At 40.2% G+C, this 21,248-nt stretch overlaps 1 protein-coding gene across 6 annotated transcripts; it reads left to right on the top strand.

The window, feature by feature from the left end:
* Positions 1-1,161: 1,161 nt before the first annotated feature.
* On the top strand, positions 1,162-19,049 carry hapln1a (hyaluronan and proteoglycan link protein 1a). Of its 6 annotated transcripts, none has more exons than XM_035530161.1 (6): positions 1,162-1,315; positions 5,424-5,610; positions 12,241-12,339; positions 16,222-16,554; positions 17,344-17,646; positions 17,782-19,049. In XM_035530161.1, exons 2-6 carry the CDS (start codon positions 5,559-5,561, stop codon positions 18,063-18,065), a joined length of 1,071 nt encoding a protein of 356 aa, XP_035386054.1. In that variant the 5' UTR covers positions 1,162-1,315; positions 5,424-5,558; the 3' UTR covers positions 18,066-19,049. The 6 variants fall into 6 exon arrangements, with proteins under 6 accessions (XP_035386054.1, XP_035386056.1, XP_035386052.1 ...); XM_035530159.1 differs by having other exon boundaries at positions 1,304-1,390; XM_035530160.1 differs by lacking the exon at positions 1,162-1,315 and adding an exon at positions 5,234-5,318.
* The last annotated feature ends 2,199 nt before the right edge of the window (positions 19,050-21,248 follow it).

Raw genomic sequence — 21,248 nt, forward strand, 5'->3', positions numbered from 1 at the left:
ATTATTTCTATATTTTCAGAGACGCTAAGATTTAACAATACGTCTATTTAAATTATATTACTCTCTTACACATTGTGCTAAAATATTCGTTTTTGTCTCAGTGGGTAACGTACCCATCTCATGCGGTGCTGTTCAGTATGACGCCAGTTCGCTGGATCTGTCCCTACGTGCAGGTCCAGAAAATTCAGCTTGATTTCATTTTAACTTGTCCGGCAGACAACATTACTGGTCAAATTGCACTCATAAAAATAACTTTATTTGTTGTACTATTGTAACAGTTTCATTTTCCATTTTAATTATTTAATTTCTATTTGTTTGGGTTTTTTCTAGCGAACCTCAGTCTGCAAGGTAAAAGATGCAAGATGGTGTAAAACATGCAGCGGTGCGAGGTTACATAACAGCGTGTATTTTCCCATTCCCACCCCCGACAGGGAGACATTGTCGGAATTATAGAGATTGTGCTTTAATTGAATGAACCCACTTTACCTCAGCTGCCAAACAAGTAGAACTGAAAACAAACCGAAAAACGTGGGAAAACTGTATTGTATAAGACCGCAAGATACCTGCAAATTAGCGTAAATCCATATGTACAATTTCATGAGATTTACTTAATACACGAGTAAAACATTCAGAGTGACACTGTAGTTCTGAGTGACAAATGCGTTTTAAAAAGGACGTGTATACATATCTAATTCTGTCCCCGGTGTTGTATGTTCCCAAGCCAGTCACTTTGCATTCCTGTCTGTGTGTTAAACAGCTGACCCGTAAACAGAAACGTTCGTCCCCAAGTGGAGGGCAAACAATATGTAATGGGACACAATAAAACCTCCCCAGTATCAGCTCCTCTATGTCAGCAGTAACACTATGTCATTCTTTATATGTAGAAACAAATACTTATATTAGATAATATAAAATGAACTGTAGCTTCTAAACCAACTTGTAATGTTCTATTCTTTAAAAAGTGTCTTAGGCATTTATTACACAGTATACTGTGTATTTTAGAATATATCAATGTCGTTTATGCATAGGCTGGTTCAAAATGGGCTGTTAAGGCTTAATTGTTTATGAGTGCTTCGGTCCGATGCTTTCGTGTTGTGTGCAAATGCTTAATCAGAGGGTGTCAGCGTTAAGTGATACCAAATGTTACTCAGAGAAACAAAGAAGCCCTGTTTAGCAAGATTTCTCCTCCAAATGTTGGTTATGAAGCTAAATAATGAACACAAAACCTCCGGCGCAGGAGCTTGAACAACATAAACGCGATCACTCACAGTTTATTCAGCTGGAAGCGCTACGGCTTCACGTGCCAAAGACTTCGGTAATTTTATTTTTTTAGATCTGCTTGTAGTGCCGGCGGGGAAGGCTGCTGAAAACTGATTGCTGTTGATTTCAGGTACCACACGCTACTCAGCACATTTTAACGCTTATGCGAGGTTGTATAATACTGCGGAATAGGGGAATAGACTTGTCAAGGCATTAAGACTCATTCATATGGACTAGAACTTTAATAACGTTTGAGTCTTTTCTTGAGTTGTACCAGTGAGGATCAATAAGAGTGGTAGGAATTAGTGAAATGATATTAATAATATGTAGTAATGCGATAGTACTATGCAATTTGTATTGACTTAACTGCTCAAGTTGGACTCCGGGAGCTCAACAAGTAATACATTTTCCTCTTGGATTTGAATGGATGTGCAGCTGATGCACGTAGTCCCTCGGTGCTAATAAACAGCCAAACAATGTAATAGCAATCTGGCTAAATTCTGTCCAATTGGAGCCCAACGTGAAATTTGCAGTGTAGTTTCTCACGCATTATTTACATAGCATCAATGCTAATTTACATATTCCCTTCAGTTAATTCATACTATATAAGTGTTGCGCTGCTTTTTGTCTGTTACAATTTTTTAGAGCTCAACCAGGCAGGAAGGGCTGAAAGACTAGCACGCCTCTTTATGATAACACTCATATCTTGCAAGGATTCCTTCTCTGGTCTTCCAGAGAACCTCTGATCTCATGACTCTCATGACATTCCTCCATTTGCCCCTCGTGCTGACACGTCACTCAGAAACAAAGGCCCCGTTTCACCCCTCAGATTTTGTTTACAGAATCGGGAAACCGTTACCATGTTTCTTCTTTGATTGTTGGGCCGTGCCTGTAAGTCATCTTGAGTTTCATGGTAGAAATTACTTCTGGGGATGAAAGCAAAAAAAGAAAAAGGTGGTTATGGGAATACATATTCCCAAGAGGGTTTGACCATGACAACCTTCTGAGGTAATGTATGGGGGGAAGAGGGTGGGTCAGAAAGTGGTGGGGGGAGCCACAAATGCCTTTGTGCTACATGCAGCTTGAACGCCTTGGTGGCTCACTGGCTGAGCGCCAGCAGTGAGAGAGAGAAAAAGTGGAGTGAAAGGATGGGCAATTGCTTAACTGGGTCTGTGTTCAATGTATGGATTTCTGGCTGGCCTCACTGTAGCTCCTTTGTCTGGGCCAGAAAAGAGGGAGACGGGAGTCTAGACTCCGGAGACGGGAGATGGGGGCTTGAAATGTTTGAGGCCCTGCACTTTCAAATATGCAAAACACTGAAGAGCTTCCTTCTTCTCTCCCTATCACAAAGGGCTTCCACAGAAGCAGGCTTCTCTGAGCCCTGACAGTGTCATGCAGGCATTCACAGCTAAGAGTGACTGTCTCGTACACATGCCCGGGGACTGTGTGCGAAGGAATAAAGGCTTTTCATTCTCCTCCAGTGCCGTTACCCAACTTTCACGTCTCAGTGCGGAGGCATGGAAGAGAACGGCGCACTGGCAGTCCAGGCATGGAGCACTGGGCCGCATGCTGAGCAGCAGGGCACCGCTTAGTATTCCGGTGCCAGCAGGGGCTGCCGGGGATGTGAAACGGCGTCCTGGTTTCCGCTCTGCTGTCGCTGCCTGCAGAGAGAAAGAGAGAGACCCAAGGGGCGGGGGACTGCAAGTGGGACGCATCAGAGCTTCCCATTTCTTCTGTCTCCTTCGTCAGTTCTGCTCTCACCCAACCCTCCTCCAGTGCTACAATTCCTCTACTGAAAAGGGGTCTTTTCATGTTGCACTCTGGCCAGTATCGCTTTGAGCTTTTAATATCCATAATCACATCATTGCCTGCTGATGGGAAAGACGAATGAGAAACTGCCTGACTCGCCATCATATGTTACATGGCTTTCAGGGAAGGTAGCTTCATCCCAGCTAAGAGGAGAATAATGATAGCAATATGGAGAGGAGGGGGAGCATTGTTTACCTTCCATGGCACACTTGGCGTGCAGGCTGCATATGGGATATGCTAGTAATGGATTCCCTGAACTAACCTGCTTCCAGTCTTAGCTGAGCTAGCATCGATGGTCAGCCCTGCTTGGAGCATCTGGTTCATTATACAAGCCTGATGAAAGGGCTTTAATATAAGCATGTTGGAGCTCTAAGGATCCCCACCCCACTTTCAGTGCCCTCTCTTCATGTGGAAGTGATTTATTCAGAGTGGTGCCGGATCTCTGGTAAGATGAGAACGGGACATGGGGAGGTGGCAGTGGAACTGTTCCTATGGCACTAGAATCAGGCCTGATTGAAACCAGCATCCACAGAAACTGCTGTTGATGCATCACAGGGCGAGGGGCTCGAGTTGGGACTAGTCTCTAGTCTCAGCATCACAGGGCGAGGGGTTCGAGTTGGGACTAGTCTCTAGTCTCAGTTTGAGAAGAGTGCAGTTGAGCTTGCCATGTCTTAAATCACTGACATGCCAGAACTCGCTGCAGGAGCTTCAGTCTGGCTTCCTGAACAGGAAATGAAAGGACATATCTTTTTATTATTGCACTAGGTGCCTCCTGGGAGCGTGCTGAAAGATATGAGTTTTGAATGTTTGAGTTCTGCTGTAGCACATAGTCTTGTACTTTGGCTCTAAAGAACTCATCTGGCTGGCAAGTAATTCCAAAATGAAGATTTTATACTTTGCCAGGGGTCAACAAAAAAAAAAACGTTTGAGCTGTAATATCAGAGAATGTTATCATTATGTCCATGTGTCCTTGGTACAAATGGTAAGAATATTTCCTACAATCAAACAGCTGTAGTGCATTCTACAACACTGGCTTTGTACACTACAGATTCATAGGGTGGTCTACTCCCCTCTGGGGCTTGTCTCTATTTCTTCTAAAAGTTTGGGGTGGTCTCTTTGCTCTTTTTTTGTTTAGCTTCCTTTCCACTGAGAACTTTCCTGGCCAGAAGAAATTGAGTGTGAGGCCGGTTTTTAATTCATTTCTGTGTAAACATTAAAGGGCTTTGTGTTTAGACTTGACCTAGTGTGTCGGGGTTAAAAGTGCACTAAAATAGTTAGACACCTTATGGTTTGAATTTTATTTCATTTGAAAAGTCTGTTATAAAATAAAGTTTACCCCTCCCCAAGATTATAAAAACCAGTAAGCTCACCACCCACCTCATTAAGAACATTTTGTTATTAGAAACACCAATAATAGTGGAGTTAGAAAGTATAGTCTTTACTGGCCATACTCTAGCTCTTCCTCAGTTGTCATTTGTCATGGATACAGGACAACTATTGGCTGGGTATTTATAGGTGTCAGACCACTCTTAACAAGCAGTGGAATTACCATGTGTAAAATTGTCATGAACACTTCTGTGCTTGATACACCCATCCCAAAATAACATCCAATGCTATTCCACTACCTTGTCAGTGCTAATGCTGTGTTAAGAATGATCTGCCAATCAAATACTTTGTGGTCAGCTGTGGCCCTGTGATCAGAAAGCGGCCGGTAATTAATGGAGCAGATGGTGACTGACAAATTCTTCATGACGACAGACAGTAATTATACACCTATTAATTGCCAGTGTACTTTGCAATGATGCAAAATAGATGTTTATAATTAACTGTCCAGTAAGCACAAACATGTACACAAATGCAGCATTTTATAGGTGGTTAATATATGCAACTTGATCACTTGATTAAAAGCATTTTTTTTTATTAATTACTAATAAAGTTGGTAGTAAGTGTACATTTCCATTCCCTCAAAATTACAAGCATGCAAAACTGTAACAACATCTATTCCTTCACCCTATTAGTTCATGCTTCTTTGATATGCCAGTGGGGCATCCTTTGTAGCTCATGTGTGTCTCAATTCATTATTGCCCCTAAAGCAACTGGCTCAATTTCAAAGTGTGATAATGAAGTCACTCTGGCTCATTTCCACAGTGGCTTCTTTAGAAACTAGCCCATGAAGGCTGTCATCTTGAGTTCCATTCTTCAGATGAGAAATCCAGCCTGGCTATAAAGCCATATCAAGCCCAGTCCAGGTCTATAATCATACGCGTAGTATTTATCAATTTGATTTCTTGTTCGGGCTCCAACCAAAAGCAGCTTGGCTTCATTCATATTTGTCTTTTTTTGCTCCTTATTAGAAGATGAAGAATCAAGTGACAATGAGTGGGATGTCGCCCAAAGGTTAATCTGTTGCCTGAATAGCATCTGAGTATGGACGTTTACCTGTAACTATCCTGGAGCCCAATCATCCTGGGAGACCGATTGACTCTGTAATGACAGGTCCACAGTCCAGAGCCATTGAACTTCAAAAGGTACTTCTCCAGGGTAAGAGATAAACCTTTTCTGGTCAGTTTTCCTCATTAGGGTCTTCCCCAATAGGGTCTTAGTAGTAAGGGTCATGGTAAGGTATACAAGGACCATTCTGATAAGATCTGAGAAGTTAAGATACCTTAGCCCATGTTACATTAAATACAGAGCCTTTTTTGAGGGAAATATTAATGAAGGTCTTGTGTGACAGGGCATAAATACATTATGTCTATGATAGTTTGTTCAAATGTTCTTTTTTTTTTACTTTTTAAATGATCACACCTCTGGTGGTAAAGCTCTCAGTAAGCCAAGAGCAAATGTGCAAGATATTTTTTAATATGTAGGTCTTGATATAGAAGATATTGGCAGAAAAGCCAAGTCTGTTAATAAGTTAATATCCTAGTAATCCACTGTTCACCTCTAGTCTTAGTGATCTCATTTTTCTTGGTGCACATCTGTCACAGCTTGGCTATCTGCCAAAGGTAGAGCACAAGTAACTGTGTGGAGGGCAGATTGTTACAGATGACCTGAACCAATGCTTTACATCAGTGTTGTTTGGGCTATCAGTTGATGATTCTTAATCTATTAGATCCGTGGGAGATGAATAACCTGTTTCCTACTCATCAACAGAGTAATTTGTCCTTGGTTGTCTCTAGTCATTATTCTAAACCCTTATCAAACTGCATCAAGCAGTGTCATAAAGAAACTACCAAGAACAAGAAGACCAGCTGCTTATCTAAGGGCCATTTATCACCATAAACAACATTTCTTCAGCTGTTTGTTTACTCATGTGGTTAACTGTGCCCAATCAAGCAGTCCTTATTGGTTAATCTAAAACCAATAAAAATGTGTTGATTTATTTTAGAAACTTGAAAAATGAAAATAATGCTAAGCATTATGAAACTGAGGGAAAAATAAGACACAGCTTGGATGCTGCCTTCAGGTTTGGTGTTTTGCTCAGAAAAAGCAGGTGGCTACGCATACCTTTGGCAAGTCACTGTGTAAGGCCATGAACACAGATGGAATTTTTCTATGCAAAAAAAAATTATGCAAAACCCACATCTGTACATAAACCTGGTGGCAAACTCAAGGAACCTGTATCATCAGTTAGGCCTACCCAAGGCCCACCATCCTCCCTTCTTTCCCCACTGAACACTCTGCCTCTTCCCTCTCAGCCAAGCAGAACTGGCCATCCCGAGTCTCCATCACAGCTGATCTCACAGCTGATTATAAGAGTCAATTGTTGTGGAGACAGTTATTCTACTTACGCTGTCCCGTGTTGGCTTAAGAAACTCTGAACCCATAAAGAATATTGTTGCTCTTTCTAAAGTTGACTGATGTACTGGAGGGACCACACCAGGTGGAACCTGGTCAAGGTACATACACACCTTTGTTTTGTTTGGACAAGCATTGGAAAACAGCCAAGACCTGAGGTAGTGAGATCACTACTTAGGTGTTCCATTGACACCAAACTTGCTATGCTTTTTGTGCATCAGTAGGGCTATCATAATAATCTTGGTGACCTGGAAAAAAACTATCCAACCCAGTAACTGGCTATATACTGAATGTATTAGTTAAGTTTATACTGCTCAGTGCATCTGTGCTGTCTAATCTTAAGCACTTCTTAGGCTATTTCTTTTATTATGAGGAGCTTTTGTCAATTATAAGGAGTCTTTTTTTCTGGTCTCTTTAAGCTTCTTTATAAGCATTTAAAACACCCTCTCAGCATCCCTGTGAAGACGAGGTACAGTCTTTAAGAAACAAACTCATTCAAAACCCTGACTGAATCATCTGCTCGGCATTAGGGTGGATGTGTTAGTTTTACCCCATGCAAGCTCACTACCACAGCTCCAACGTTGTTGCACACTGCAGAGAGTGGCTTATGGTTGCAGGCAAGCTGTTGCACTACCGTTAATTTAGCAGAATACAGACTGCCCGACATGCTCTGTATCGATACCCATATATTACACAAGCTTCTTGTTTATAGGCATGTACCACAGCAAGGTTTTGGTTTATATTAACACTGATTGCCTGGACAAAAGTTCTGGACATCACTGGTTATATAACTATGGAAACACCAAACCAGTTTTTACAACCACATGCATATACATGTCACATTATATCAGATCTGCCAGCAGTAAAGGACCTGATGAGCATGTTGACAACAGTTGAGTGCCAAATGGTGAGCAATGATCACACAATAGCATGATTTACAGTTATAAGAAGAATAATGTTTTAACAATTATCACACAGCTTTAGAGTGAAATTGGAGACAGCTGGTGGCAAAAAACAAAGCCTCATTCAGGATGCTTAACTCCTCCCCCCCCACCCCCCTTTGCAATGGCTGCCAGGGAACAGATGGATAGCCGGGAACGAAAACTTATCAGCATAGACAGAAGGATTGACAGGGAGGTAGACAGAGAGTCGGCTGTTGGCTCCAGTAGCAATGGTCTTGCCCTGCCCTGTTTTCCAATAACTGTTCAAAGCTGTGTTTTATATACCCATGGGGATGCACTGCTTGGATCTTCTTTTTAGCCTTTTATGTCCCGTTTGGCTCCCATACAGAGTCTAAAGCGTGCTTCCTGAGCTCATTCAGTGAGTTCTGTATGGATATACAGCTGAGCTATACCAGTCAAGGGTGAGTGAAGTTGGTGAGGGGAGGCGGCGGAACTGAGGCTGGAGGGAGTTCAAGTTGCACGTCTCCTTCTCATTGTTCTCAGGCCAGAGAGAGTACAATGACTCCAATTAGACAGACAGCTTCACATCTCCATAGGGGCAAGAGGGAATCTGGAGCACTAAGCTGCCTTTAGATTTCCTCATTATTTTGTCTACACCTGCCTCAGTCCCCTCTTGTAATTGTTGCTTTTTGGATGAACAAAGAGTGGCAAGGGACTGGCATGGATGTGGCCACCCACTGCCAGAAACTCCAACACAGATGCCAGGCATTTAACACAGATGTCAAACTAAATAACAGCCATTAATCCTACTAATAATCGAGGACCACTAGTGCTGCTAATTAGTTTTATATGAGAGAAAGACACTTATACTACATATGATATATCATATCCCTATATTGTGATTTAAGCAAGCTCTAGTCGGGAGCTCTTCAATACTGCTTGCACAATTAAGCCAGATTTTCAAAGGCCAGCTAACCCTGTGTATGCTATTAAGAGCATATAAGATATGACATATAAGATCCATCTTCAGGTTTTTTTATAGTCATAATGAATCTGAAATGAAAAATGAATCTTCCAGAAACACATGAGGATTACAAAACAAATCCTCAAATATTATATCAAAGTTTGTAACACTTATATAAGTTATTCTTCTATTTCCTCAGTAACTCCTGGCACCTGTTGAAGACACATCCAGTGACAAAGTATGCAGGCTTACCAATTTATTATTATGAAATATTTTGGTTGAATCCCTTAAAGAAACACACCCCATGTTATTCCTAACCTGATCCACACATTTGAATCCAGATGTCAGTATGTAAAATAAATAAATAAATAAAATAAAATAAATAAAAAATAAAAAACTCTCTTCCAACCCAGATGTATGCAGCTTTCTGAAGGCTGTACCTTTTCCCAAAACTTCGATGGCCAGGGTCCAGGGAACACAGATTGATGGGAATGGTACCACTCTGCCAAAATGAAGATCAGTGCTTGCGTGAAACAGAAAATACTGGGCCAGCAACTAATGTGTTCAGCGCCTCTGGATGCTTGGCTCCTACACAACCAATATGTGGGGAAATGCCCAGGGTGGAACACAGCTGCCAGACCGTCCACAGACACCCATACAGCCATCTCTGTATATACATTAATAAAAATGCTCAGGGTGAGTCATAAACATGGGGTGAGCCATAAACATGCTCCTTCTGTGAGCCCTCCTCTAAGACGACTCATGCTAATGACATTGAACAAAACCGAGACATTATTTGTAAGTGACACAGGAAACTTATGCAACTTTCAATGGTGCCAGACCAAGCAACTTCTCCTCGGTTTCGGCTCATGTTTTGATTGCTTTGGAAGCTCTCCCATTAACTGGCCATTATGCCGCTTTTCAGATGGAGGCTGTAGCCATTGTTTTTCACACTAATGACCACATGAGGCTTGTTTTGCCCCTTGAGCGTCATGCTTTCAGCAACAGAAAGAGGTAATTTGCTGGATTTGAAAATACGGCTGTTGTTCCAAAGCCGTATGTTTTTATCCTTTCATTCTCTGAAGGTTAGATGTGCAATTTCAGGCTGCATCTCTCCTTAGTTGTGGGTGGTAGCATAACAGTATATTGAATGTGATTTTTGTTTGTTTGTTTGTTTGTTTGTTTCAGAGTGATATTGTGGATTAGCTCTTCGTGTGGCCTTGTTAATAAAAACAAATGTAGATTTGTAAATTCTTTTAATTATATTTTCTTTAATTAGATAATTTTGCTACCACTCTCAATCTTATTGTTATCTTTGCTGTGTATGAAATGGCTCACTAACAATTACAAGTGATTTTACATAAATAGCAATGATAAATGAGACTGCTACTTAAGGAATCACTTCAAGTCAGGGTAGTAAAGTAAGTGTGTTTCAGATAAGTGAGATATAATGTGCAGGTTTATACCTGCAACTGATTCCACACACACATACACACACACACACACACACCCACACACACACACACACTAACCTAAAATAAAATAGAAGTCCTAGGTGCAGTAAATGCAGTAAAAATCCTAGGTACACTCAATATGTTCATAGCTACATGCTATGTCCAGGCATACAGTAAGCTTCCTTCAGCTGCTTAGCTTCAACTGCTGGGTTCAAAATGAAGTAAAATAATGCTGGATTTCTTGAGACAGGGACAAGATTTTACCTAGCTGACTGAGTCATTTCCATTTAATCTTATTAATATGTGGGATGTTTTGTCTTTTACTTGGCTGTGGAGCTAACAAGGTCTGTGCTGTGTCTTAAGCAGCATGTGTGCTATTTCGCTGTCATGCCATTCAAAGGTTCCTTGGGGGGAACCCAAGGGCCTGCAAGCCAATAGCTCAGACTCATCTTTGTTCTTCCTGCGACTGCAGTGAAAATGCACTAATTTCCTCATGCTGATTTACAACTCAAGTACAAACAAACAGAAGAATATCTACAGTTTGCCAGAGGTAGCCATTTTATAGCAACATGGCAGCCAACGTCTGACAGTTACTGGTGTAATACGTGGAGCATGTTATGAACATCTCATTAACATTACATAATGGCACCGTAAGGGAATGACTCATTCCTTCTGAAGTATGACTTCCCCAGCTGCTCCCTAAACATAGGCCCTTCATCATTCCACATATAATGAGTGAGTCTGGGAAGACTGTGTAACTACCCTGGACCTTACTCTTGGGTGTGGGACACTATGGTAGGGTATTGCTTGGTTGGGTGTTGGTGTATAAACCGGGGCCCTATGGAGGTAGAGCTTGTTAAAGTTTTGTTGTTGTTTTTATTTTATTGGTGTATTAAAAAAAAAAAAAAAAGCAGTACATTTCCATAGCTGGAATAACTGCAGAGGCTAAGTAGATCATCCTTAGGGCACAAGCATCAGGCATCAGGCATCGGGCAGGGCACTGCGTTCTTGACAGTTACCGTCCAGGCAGAGATGGCTGGAAAAAGTTGCCCAGGGGGCCACACACTTCCCGGTACAGCACCTCCACATTTCCCCTCTATCTGAACAGAGGTAAGGGAGTGGTCCTATATTAAGATTTGGATGGTAAAGTGGGCACTATCTCCTCTTTGTGCTGCTCTTTGCCTTTGCTTTGCTCACTGAAGATGGGGGTTATGTTAAGTTAAAGGAGATGATTAGTAGTTCAAGGAGGAGAGAAAAAAGCTCGCTGGATGGGGTGGTTGACTGTAAATCAGATTACGTGCACAGTTGTTGTCTGGCAGGTACTGACGTGGAACGTCATCACTTTGTTGGATAAAGCAAATGGAAAAAAGATCATATCCTGTTTGGATTATATAAATTAAATAATGATAAAAGTGATTCAAGTTCTTCATGCAGGTGACTATAGGAAACCTTTGAATGTATCTACTCCATTTCTGCATTGGCTGTTCACATTATCACATGAAATTTTTATTACAGTCTCTTAGTGAGTACATGGAAATATTCAGTTCAAGGTTGTGCAAGCATGTACTCTCAGTACTATTATTTGCTTTTTTTTTATCAACATACCAACATAAATTTGAAGTCTTACAAGTTTATAATTCAAGTTATTAAAAAGTCAACTAAAGCTTGGCATGCAAATTTTTGTACATGCAATAACTTATGCTAAAAGTTGAGGACAACAGTCTGGACATGCATTGGTATACGTTTATGGATACATACAATTAAAGCCTGGTAAAGAACCATGGGCAGCAAAAGATGAGGCAAGAATTGTGCATAAATCCAACAGCTATGGGAGCTCTCAGTGCAAAAGTACAGGCTGATGGGTCCTCTCTAAAGGGAGGGGGGAGTGGTTTTGGCCGATCAGGGCTTCAATAAAAGGCTCTAGTGGGGACCTCCGAGGAGCCCAGAGTTTCTTGTGGCAGCTCTGCTGCCTGCCTTATTACTGACCTGACTTTGAGCCCTTTTTTTTGTCCTCCCCCCAATTTTTTATTAATGATTTTTTTTGTTTTTGTAGTGAAGAAGCCCTTAGACCAAAACAAAAGCCAGAAGATGATCAGCCTGCTTTGCCTGGTGGTGTTCTTTCCGAGGCTTGCCAACAGTGCCTATACAGTGGGTAAGGCAAATCTGTGATCTTCTGAGCATGGATGAATGAGTGTGCCTGTGTGTGCATGTGTGTGTATGCTGGACTGCACTGTGTACTAGAGAAAACACTTGAAAATAGCTTGTGGCAAAAATCAGCACTGGTAGCTTTTATTTATATATATATATATATATATATATATATATATATATATATATATATATATATATATATATATATATAAAACTATTAGAAAATGTAATAGTCAATTCTTTCAAGATGTGTCTTGTCTTGACTTTTTGACTAAATCCTGTTCATTATTTATGTAATATGCTTGTATTTGGATGCAAGGTAAAAGGGTTAACATTGCACATTTTGAGCCTCAGTGTGATAACATGCATAGTCAGTGAGACATTTTGTAATGTAATCAGCTTTCCATAATATTTGGCAGCTGTCCTGGAAGGTAAGACTTCCACATAGTGATTCGGTTTTAGAGGTAATATATCGTGATGGAGGCAGGGCTTATTGAGTTCCATTATGCAAAGCAGATATTGTCAAAGAATCCATGAAATTTCATTAAGACATTTTGACAATCCTCATTCTTTAATATTATTTGTGTAGGTTTGTGTGTTTTCATGACTAAAGTTAATGTAAGATTTGGCTCATGTACACTTTAAGTGTTTTAAAGTGACAGTGAAGGTTAGGCATAAACCAGGATTCGTCTTAGGTCCATGTAATCTTGAGGTGAGAATTATGTTTAATTTTAGGATTAAAACTATTAATGTGTATTTTATGCCTTCCCTGTAGTATGTATGTGTGTGGGCATGGTTATATTAGAGAGACAGGTTGACACAAAGAGCAGAAATAAATAGAAGAATATTCCCCTATGCTCTATTAATGCCAGTGCCACAGCTCCTCTGCACTAAGGGAGCTTTATGCGCCATGTCAGTGTTCTGCAAGAGGGTGTGGCATCCAGCTGTGCCAAGAGGCACACGCACATGTTCGGTTAAACGTTGCTTACTCACCAAAAGTGTGCAGGATGTACAAGACAGTGCCAGGGACTTTGATGCTAATTTTGCGTAAATGTTTTTTCTGCAGTGGCACCAGTGCAGATTCAGCTGCACCTCCATAATCAGCATGGCACTATAGACCCAGGCCAGTGTAATTAGAATGTAAAGGATTTTAAAGGGGCTTACTAGCTGTTCCCTGGATGTGTCCAATGCTGGCGCTGGTGCCAGTACAGCAGATGTAGGAAAGCTGCAGGCTCGAGTGGCACAATTTACCACATCCAATCATTGTCTAAATGTAAATGTACAGTCCTCCCCTTTTTACCACTCCTCGAGACAGCTGTTCCTGATCTCTGGGCTTTCGCTCAGACAGGTGATCACCTGAGGTGGAGGGTTCTGTCTGCTTTTATGCTTTGTATATTTTTAAAATCATCCATAAATGTTTTATTGTTCTAGTTTTTAATCACTTTACTACTGCTTTAACAATATGTATGTATGTATGTATGTATGTATGTATGTATGTATGTATGTGTGTGTGTGTGTGTGTGTGTGTGTGTGTGTGTGTGTGTGTGTGTGTGTATGTATGTGTGTGTGTGTGTGTGTGTGTGTGTGTGTGTGTGTGTGTGTGTGTGTTTACTGATAAGCTATTTTGTGAATATGTTAGAAAAAATATATATTCTATGCTCCATGCCAACTACTTAAATGTACATGCCTCTGAGTTTTTTCAGCCCTTTTATTGCTCACAGGGGAGAGTAAGTGAGAACAAACTGAAGTTACAAATTCTCACCATTTCTGGACTGTGAATGCAATGGAATAGGATGGGAATTAGATGGGATCGGAATGGGATCCGATTTTGGACACAGAAGGTCAATTTTGTCATTTTGCCTCTACATGTTTTGTTTCTTTTTGGTTTTTACCTTTGACCTGGGCATCAGTTCACTGTTCCCAGGAGTCCATTAGGCATGGAGGGCATGCATGACTCAGACACAAGTGAGAAGCAGGCCTGTAACCCCCAGAGTCATTGAACAGAAGGGGCTTCTTTGTCCAGGTATGTGCTGCTGGGTTGTTTTAAGTATCCAGTGGCAAGAACTGTGATTACTGATCACTAGCTTAGTGCATGCAGTACCCAACAGAGACTGAATAAGGGATCGCCGATTGGAGAGTGGGCCATGCACAAGCGGCATCTTGGGGTAGATATGAACAAGAGAGCAAAGGAATGAGAGTGTCTAGAGGAGTAGACTGAAAAACTAACAGTGAGTCTCATATTTGCAGCAGCTACATGTGGGAGAGAGTTTGTTTTAGTGGAACTTCTGATGAATTATGGTCTTTCAGAAGCACTCATAATGCCTGACAAATGATAAATTCTGTATTGCAATTAAACTCCTCCTAATATTTGATTAGGTGAACACTGGCACAATTAACAGATAACAAGACTAATGTTCTTTCTTAATGGCACATGTACCAAGTTTTAAAGACTTGAAACAAACTCTTCAGTGCCAATTGGAATAATAATTCAGTGCTTCTGTAGCCTTCAAAGTGACTTAAAGTCTGAATTATTACTACTAAAAGTCTAAATCATGCATGTCCATTATTACAAATGGATATGACAAATGGATAACTGGATATGTCCATTTGGATAAAAGATTATTAAAGATTATGCTATTCTTTATTCATTGTAATATAAAGTGTATATTCTGACGATGTCTATATTTTGGCATTCATAAGTGATGTTATAGAAAATAAAATATATAAAATAGCCTATATGATTAAAATATTTCATTAAGTACATAAATGTTATTTGGCAGATAAGGAAATTGCAGAAAAAAACAAAGGAAAGCAGCAAGAGAATGAGTTCTATCATGGTAAAATAAATGTGGCCTTCTTGCTACGGTGCGCTGCAAAGCAGAATGGGAAGCTTGGGCTGGTGGGTTGCCAAACTCATGTTTCCCATAAATCAGATAGGGTGTATAAAAGATAAACATTTTGCCTATCTTGGTTAAGTGGCCTAATCTCGCATTTGATAATGCTTCTCACTTGGCAGACTGCTAAATCTACTTGCGGATGGAGGAGACTGGCTGGTGGCCAGAACTAAATGTAATCACATCTAGGAACTGGAGGCTTTGATGGTAGGGAACCGTAGAACCCTCGATCAGGTTGGCATTGATATGTTCAGAGTTCCAGCTGAGGACTTGTCAGAGCAAATGCCCTCCAGAATTCTCTATTAGGAAGCATCTTGAGCAGCTGGCCCAGTTAATTATAGCCCTTAAACACAAACGGACACAGCAGCAACCACCACCAGTTGGGCCCATGAGAAGAACAGTTGTTTTCAATATACATCTTGAAAAGCTGGATTAAAGACATAAGAACATTTCAATCAGATATTTTTTTTCCACTAAAGGCTAATTTAATCAGTTCCTCAAACTGAGGTCTGGTGAAGCAGGTGTTTTGGGGTTTTTTTTTGTTTTTTTTTTAGATTGATAAGAAAGTACATATTATATACTTTGGCTTCTAAAAAACTTAAACCTAAATCAAGGCAGTATCATACTTCATAATAACATAATAAAACCCATATGGTACAAGCTTGACCTGAAAGTTTAGGTAATTAAAAAATGCAAGAATGCAACCATGTCTAAACATACTGTAATTATCAGTTTGAGGAGAATGTTTTACTTTACTTTTTTGTATTGTTCTGTATGTGACATGCCCTTAGCTTGATGGGATGCTTAGTATATCAACTAGTTATACTAGCACAGAGATAAGTTTTCTATGGTGACAACAAAGCATTATTCTAAGTCTCTTTGACAAGAGCATCTGCTAAGAGTTGTAAATGTAAATGTAAAATCTAATTAACTGTTTGGAGATAAATCCTCTGTGCTGCTTATAAAGAAGTCCCTTCATCCCTTTTCAGAAAGCCACCAAATCTTCGCCAGGGTTGGTGACAACATTACCCTGCCTTGCCGGCTGAAGCACGACCCCAGCTTCTCATTCGGTGCCTCCTCAAACAGGATCAAGTGGTCCAAGCTGGAGGGGTCTGACTACGAAATCGGTGTACTGCTGTCCATGGGCTTACATAAAGTCACATTCGGACGCTTCCAGAAACGCATCCACCTACTTGAGGCTGATGAAAATGACGCCAGCCTGCTTATGACCAACACAGAGTTGAAAGACTTTGGCTTCTACAAGTGTGAGATCAGCAATGGCATGCATGACAGCACTTTTGAGGTGGAGATTCAAATGCAAGGTAATTTAAATTTACTCAAACAGAATGTTTTCTTTATTTATAGGCTTCAGAAAATTAATTTAATAGGATTTATAGGTTAGTGGTTTTTCCCTTTCATTTGCAATTTTGTATATATTTTTCCTGTGTAATATAAAGCTGAAGCAAATTATTCCACCAAAGACACTGATAAAAACAAGCAAGTACTCAATTTTCATCTCCCCCTTTAGTCAGCTAAAAAAATCACCCAAGATCTTTTCATGGATATTCAATATGGATATTCAAAAAAAACATTTTTTTTAAAAACACTATTTAAGTTGCTTTACTATTTTACTGTGAGGAGCAGTCTTTGTTTTTGCTCTTACCCTTAGGCAGACCCACATGATACCAGAATAACTAAATTATTGAAGAGAGATATCTGATCATAATGAAACCAGGCTGTCACAAATAAATATAGTTAGCACTGGAATATGGGAAATAACAATGAAAACCCTTCGTCCTGCACATTTTGGCAACAGAATCAAAGCATAGACAATCCTTTGTTTCTTATTTCACTGAGATTTGATACACTTGCCCAGAGATTAAAAGGAGAGATTAAAAATTAATTGTCACGTCAGAGTCTTTGTTGCTCAGCAATGCTAATTTAGTCATGAACTCCTAAGGTAATATGCTATATGGAGGGAGAACTGATTCACTTTATATTAAATGATGTCATAAAAATGACTCTTTTTCTGAGGCTGAATAGCCATGACTTTGTCCAAATGTCCCAATATAAAATCGATTCTTTATGGATAGCATCACTCTCTTTCACAGGGGTGGTTTTCCCATACTCCCCACATCTGGGTCGTTACAACCTGAACTTCCATGACGCCGAGGCAGCCTGCCTGGGACAGGACGCTGTGGTAGCCTCTTTCGAGCAGCTCTACCAGGCCTGGAAAGGAGGGCTGGACTGGTGCAATGCTGGCTGGCTGAGTGACGGGACCGTACAGTACCCCATCACCAGGCCCAGGGAGCCTTGTGGGGGCAGGCGGACAGATGCAGGTCTGAGAACCTACGGGCAGCAGAACAAGTTCAGCAGCCGCTTCGACGTGTTCTGCTTCACTGTTGGATTTGCCGGCGAGTAAAACCCACCCTCTCATTTCACATCGGAATTCTCCAGCAGTTCTTCTCTTCTTCCCAGGCTCATTTTGACTCCTTTTTTCTCCACAGCCGCAGCACGCTAATGTCCTCCACCACCCTTTCTGTTCACAGGTCACGTCTTCTTCGTGGACGGGAAGCTGACGTACGATGAGGCTGCAGAGGCCTGCCTAGCCGGCGGAGCCGAGATGGCGAAGGTGAGCCACGTTTTCGCTGCTTGGAAGCTGCAGGGCTATGACCACTGCGACGCTGGCTGGTTGGCCGATGGCAGCGTGCGCTACCCCATCTCCAGGCCCAGGATGAAGTGCAGCCCGGCAGAGGCAGCCGTGCGCTTCGTTGGTTTCCCCGACAAGAAGTTGCAACTCTACGGCGCCTACTGCTACCAAGCCCAGCCATGAGGGAGAACAGCACCACCTTAGCTCACATACCAACCAAAGAGCAATGACAAACAAGTATCCAATCTGAAACCTGCAGAGTCAATTAGCACAAGCTAGCATTAAAACTGTGATAACCTTTACAGTATATCCTAAAGGAAAATACTCAAATCTGTTTCATACTGTAACATTCCAGATACTATTGCAAATTGCATGCAGTTTTCAGTGAATAAACATTATTTTCATGATATTTATGTTATTCATACTATTTTCTGCTGACTTACCACTGCATGAAGCAGGACAATGCATACAATCTGACTAATGCTGTTTTCAGTGTATCAATTGAATTTGTCAGAGGAACGTGGTCTCCAATAAGCAAAAAAAAAAAAAAAAATACAGACTTTTTATTTTTGATAAGGAAGTAGCTTGTCTAGTCAAAGCAATGGCCACTTCAAAAGTTTTGTTATTCTGAAATTTTACTTTTGTCTAATACATTTGCCCATGTTTGTTGGTTTATTTTTTTTTAACACTCTCAACTGTGACCATATTTAAATGATCCTATATCTACAACCCTATATATAAATAAATGTGAAAGCTCTAAAGTACCATTAGGCCTGCTAGATAGCTAGTTGTATCACAATAGATAATCATTAGTATCCTGTTTTGTAGGCTTTCTCCCTAAAAAAGCTAGAACACATAACTCTTGCCTCTTTATGATATACTGTAATGTCCAAGTATGATTCTTGGTCCTAAACTCATAACTTCAAAGAAATTTTCCTTAGCCTCCTTAGAACTTTCCTTAACCTTTGTCCATTAGGAAAATTGAGAAGAATCTCTAAAGAGTCCAGTTTTTAAAAGTGATATTGGTCTTAAATAGTGGACTAGTGAAATTCTTTTGTTCGTGTTTTCTTCCCAAAGAATTATTCCAATATTGTAGTATTACAGATGGCACATTTCCTCTAATGTATCAAGCCCTGACGAGCTGCTGGTGATGCAATTGATGATGGATTATTGCAGAGAACTGCAAAGGCAAATGAGTTGCACCCAGAGGCAGATTAAATCTTTTGTAGGACTCAGTTACTTGCTCAGAACAGCACTTCAGGAGACTACCTTGAGCCTCGCATCGCACAATTGGGAATTCAAGCAAAATGTTATTTTGCGACTTTGATTTACATTGCTGCTTGCTCATAAGCAACTGCAGTTCGATAAGCATATAAAGAGAGGGGTGAAAGGGATTTGTTATAGTACTTAGGCTTAAACACTGTGCAAAGCATCCAGTGTATTGCATTGGAATACTTTGATGTGCACAGATGATGGGCTTCATAAATCAAAATCGCTCTGTGTTGACTTTAAGGAATAAGTTGCTATTACTAGCCTTTGAGAGCCAGATATACTTTGCACTGCATTTTCTATTCTGTTTGTATTGACATGTGGGTTTGTTTGTAATGGGAAGAAAACTGCTTATTATTCCACTTTGTACTGCAAAACCACAATTACATACACAAAAGACTGTGCTTGTTAAAAAAAAAAAAGTTTTTTCTTTTATTATTCAGTATCACACAGATGAAACATTGTTTTAATCTGAAATACAGTGCTTTTTTTTTTTTTCTAAAAAATCATTTCCAAAAAAAATGTAATAATTAAAAACACAATTTAAAATGACTGATGGAGGTTTCATTTTAGTTGATTTTATAATAAACTTGGGGTTTTGCTGTGTTCAGCACCAAATAGATACAAGCAATCCAAATGCTGAATATCAGCATTGCTTAAGAACTCTTTACTCAAGTAAACTGAAAGTCTTGAAACAGTGAATTTATATGTAATAAATAGCTACATGCAAACTCTGGTGTGTGATAAATTCTGAAGAGAGGATTTTTCTGTTACTGTTTAAGTTGTAAGAGTCAAGACTTCACCATCTAAGTGTGTGCCCAAAATATGTAGTTGGAAGCAAAACCCCTCTGTCACAGGGCTATGGTACAACAGCCTCATGGCCTTCTTGTTAGGGAGTCACAGACTGTTATATAAGCACTAAATCCCCCAGCACTGCCTCTTGCATTTAGAGCATTAGAGGAGAAACACCAGTCTCTTCAAAGGTAATAAGACCAGAGCCTAAGAACAGAACTATAAGTTTTACGGCAACAGGAAATTTCAAGCTCTCCCTTGTTTCTGTTCTTTTTGGCTGTTAAGACACTTTGAATACAACTTGGCTGCCCCCCTGCTGGAGCAGAGGGCTCTCGACTTTCTCTTACAGTGCTTCAAAATCTAAATCCATTGATCTTCCAGGGGCTGCTGAGGGCTGCTAGATAAAGGATTGTCCAAATATTGTATTTCCAAAAACATGAGAAACATTTAAGAATCTGGCAAAGCCTTTTATAGAATTAGACTAAATGTGAGTATCCAAACATTGGCACAGTTTATGCCATGTATAAGCTGTTTCCATCCTCCAGAAAATATTTTTTATCCTGCAGGCAATAGCAGGTTTTAACATTTGCAAAACCTTTTTCATATGATAAATGCCAAAAACTAAACATGTGCTCTTCAAGCTATATATGATTAAGCTCCATTCAGATCTAGATAAAACTTTGTTTTGCTTTTTATATTTTATTGTGTGTTGTTTTGTTCTTTCCTACTACGGTGTCTAATATATGTCTGATATTTTCCACGTAATCTTAAAAAAAAAAAAACTTTTGCAAATGATCACGTGCTGATGACATTTTAAACTGGGTAAAGAAAAAAAACTGCTTTGAAAGATTCACTGGCTTTGAACCTTTTTCCTTATTACATACGTACTTTGTGGCAGTTTAATCTAAATGAAGAGCTGGGGATTTGATTATTGGCCAGTCTGACTGAACACAGAGTGGTAACATTTGATCCAATTAAAGTAATCCACCTGGGACACATTCTGTTCATGTAAATATATAGCCTACTGTGTGCTTATTAATGCTGCATCACTCCTTTCTTCTGCCTTGCATCCTTCAGCTGATGCCGAACATTTAGCGCATTATTTCTTCCCCTATCCTTTCCTTCACATAATAAATCCTTCACATTCTTCAACACATTCCTACTGCAACAGAACATCACTCTTTCAGGCACTGCATCTTTTTCTGCACCACAATCCCAGAAGAATTTGCAGCAGCCTGAACTCCTTCCTTGCATATTTCTTTCTGTGCACTCTGGTCTGACATTCAGCCTGACCTTTGCAGAACT

This window comes from Electrophorus electricus, chromosome 9 (assembly GCF_013358815.1).
Source record: "Electrophorus electricus isolate fEleEle1 chromosome 9, fEleEle1.pri, whole genome shotgun sequence".
Taxonomy (NCBI): Eukaryota; Metazoa; Chordata; class Actinopteri; order Gymnotiformes; family Gymnotidae; genus Electrophorus; species Electrophorus electricus.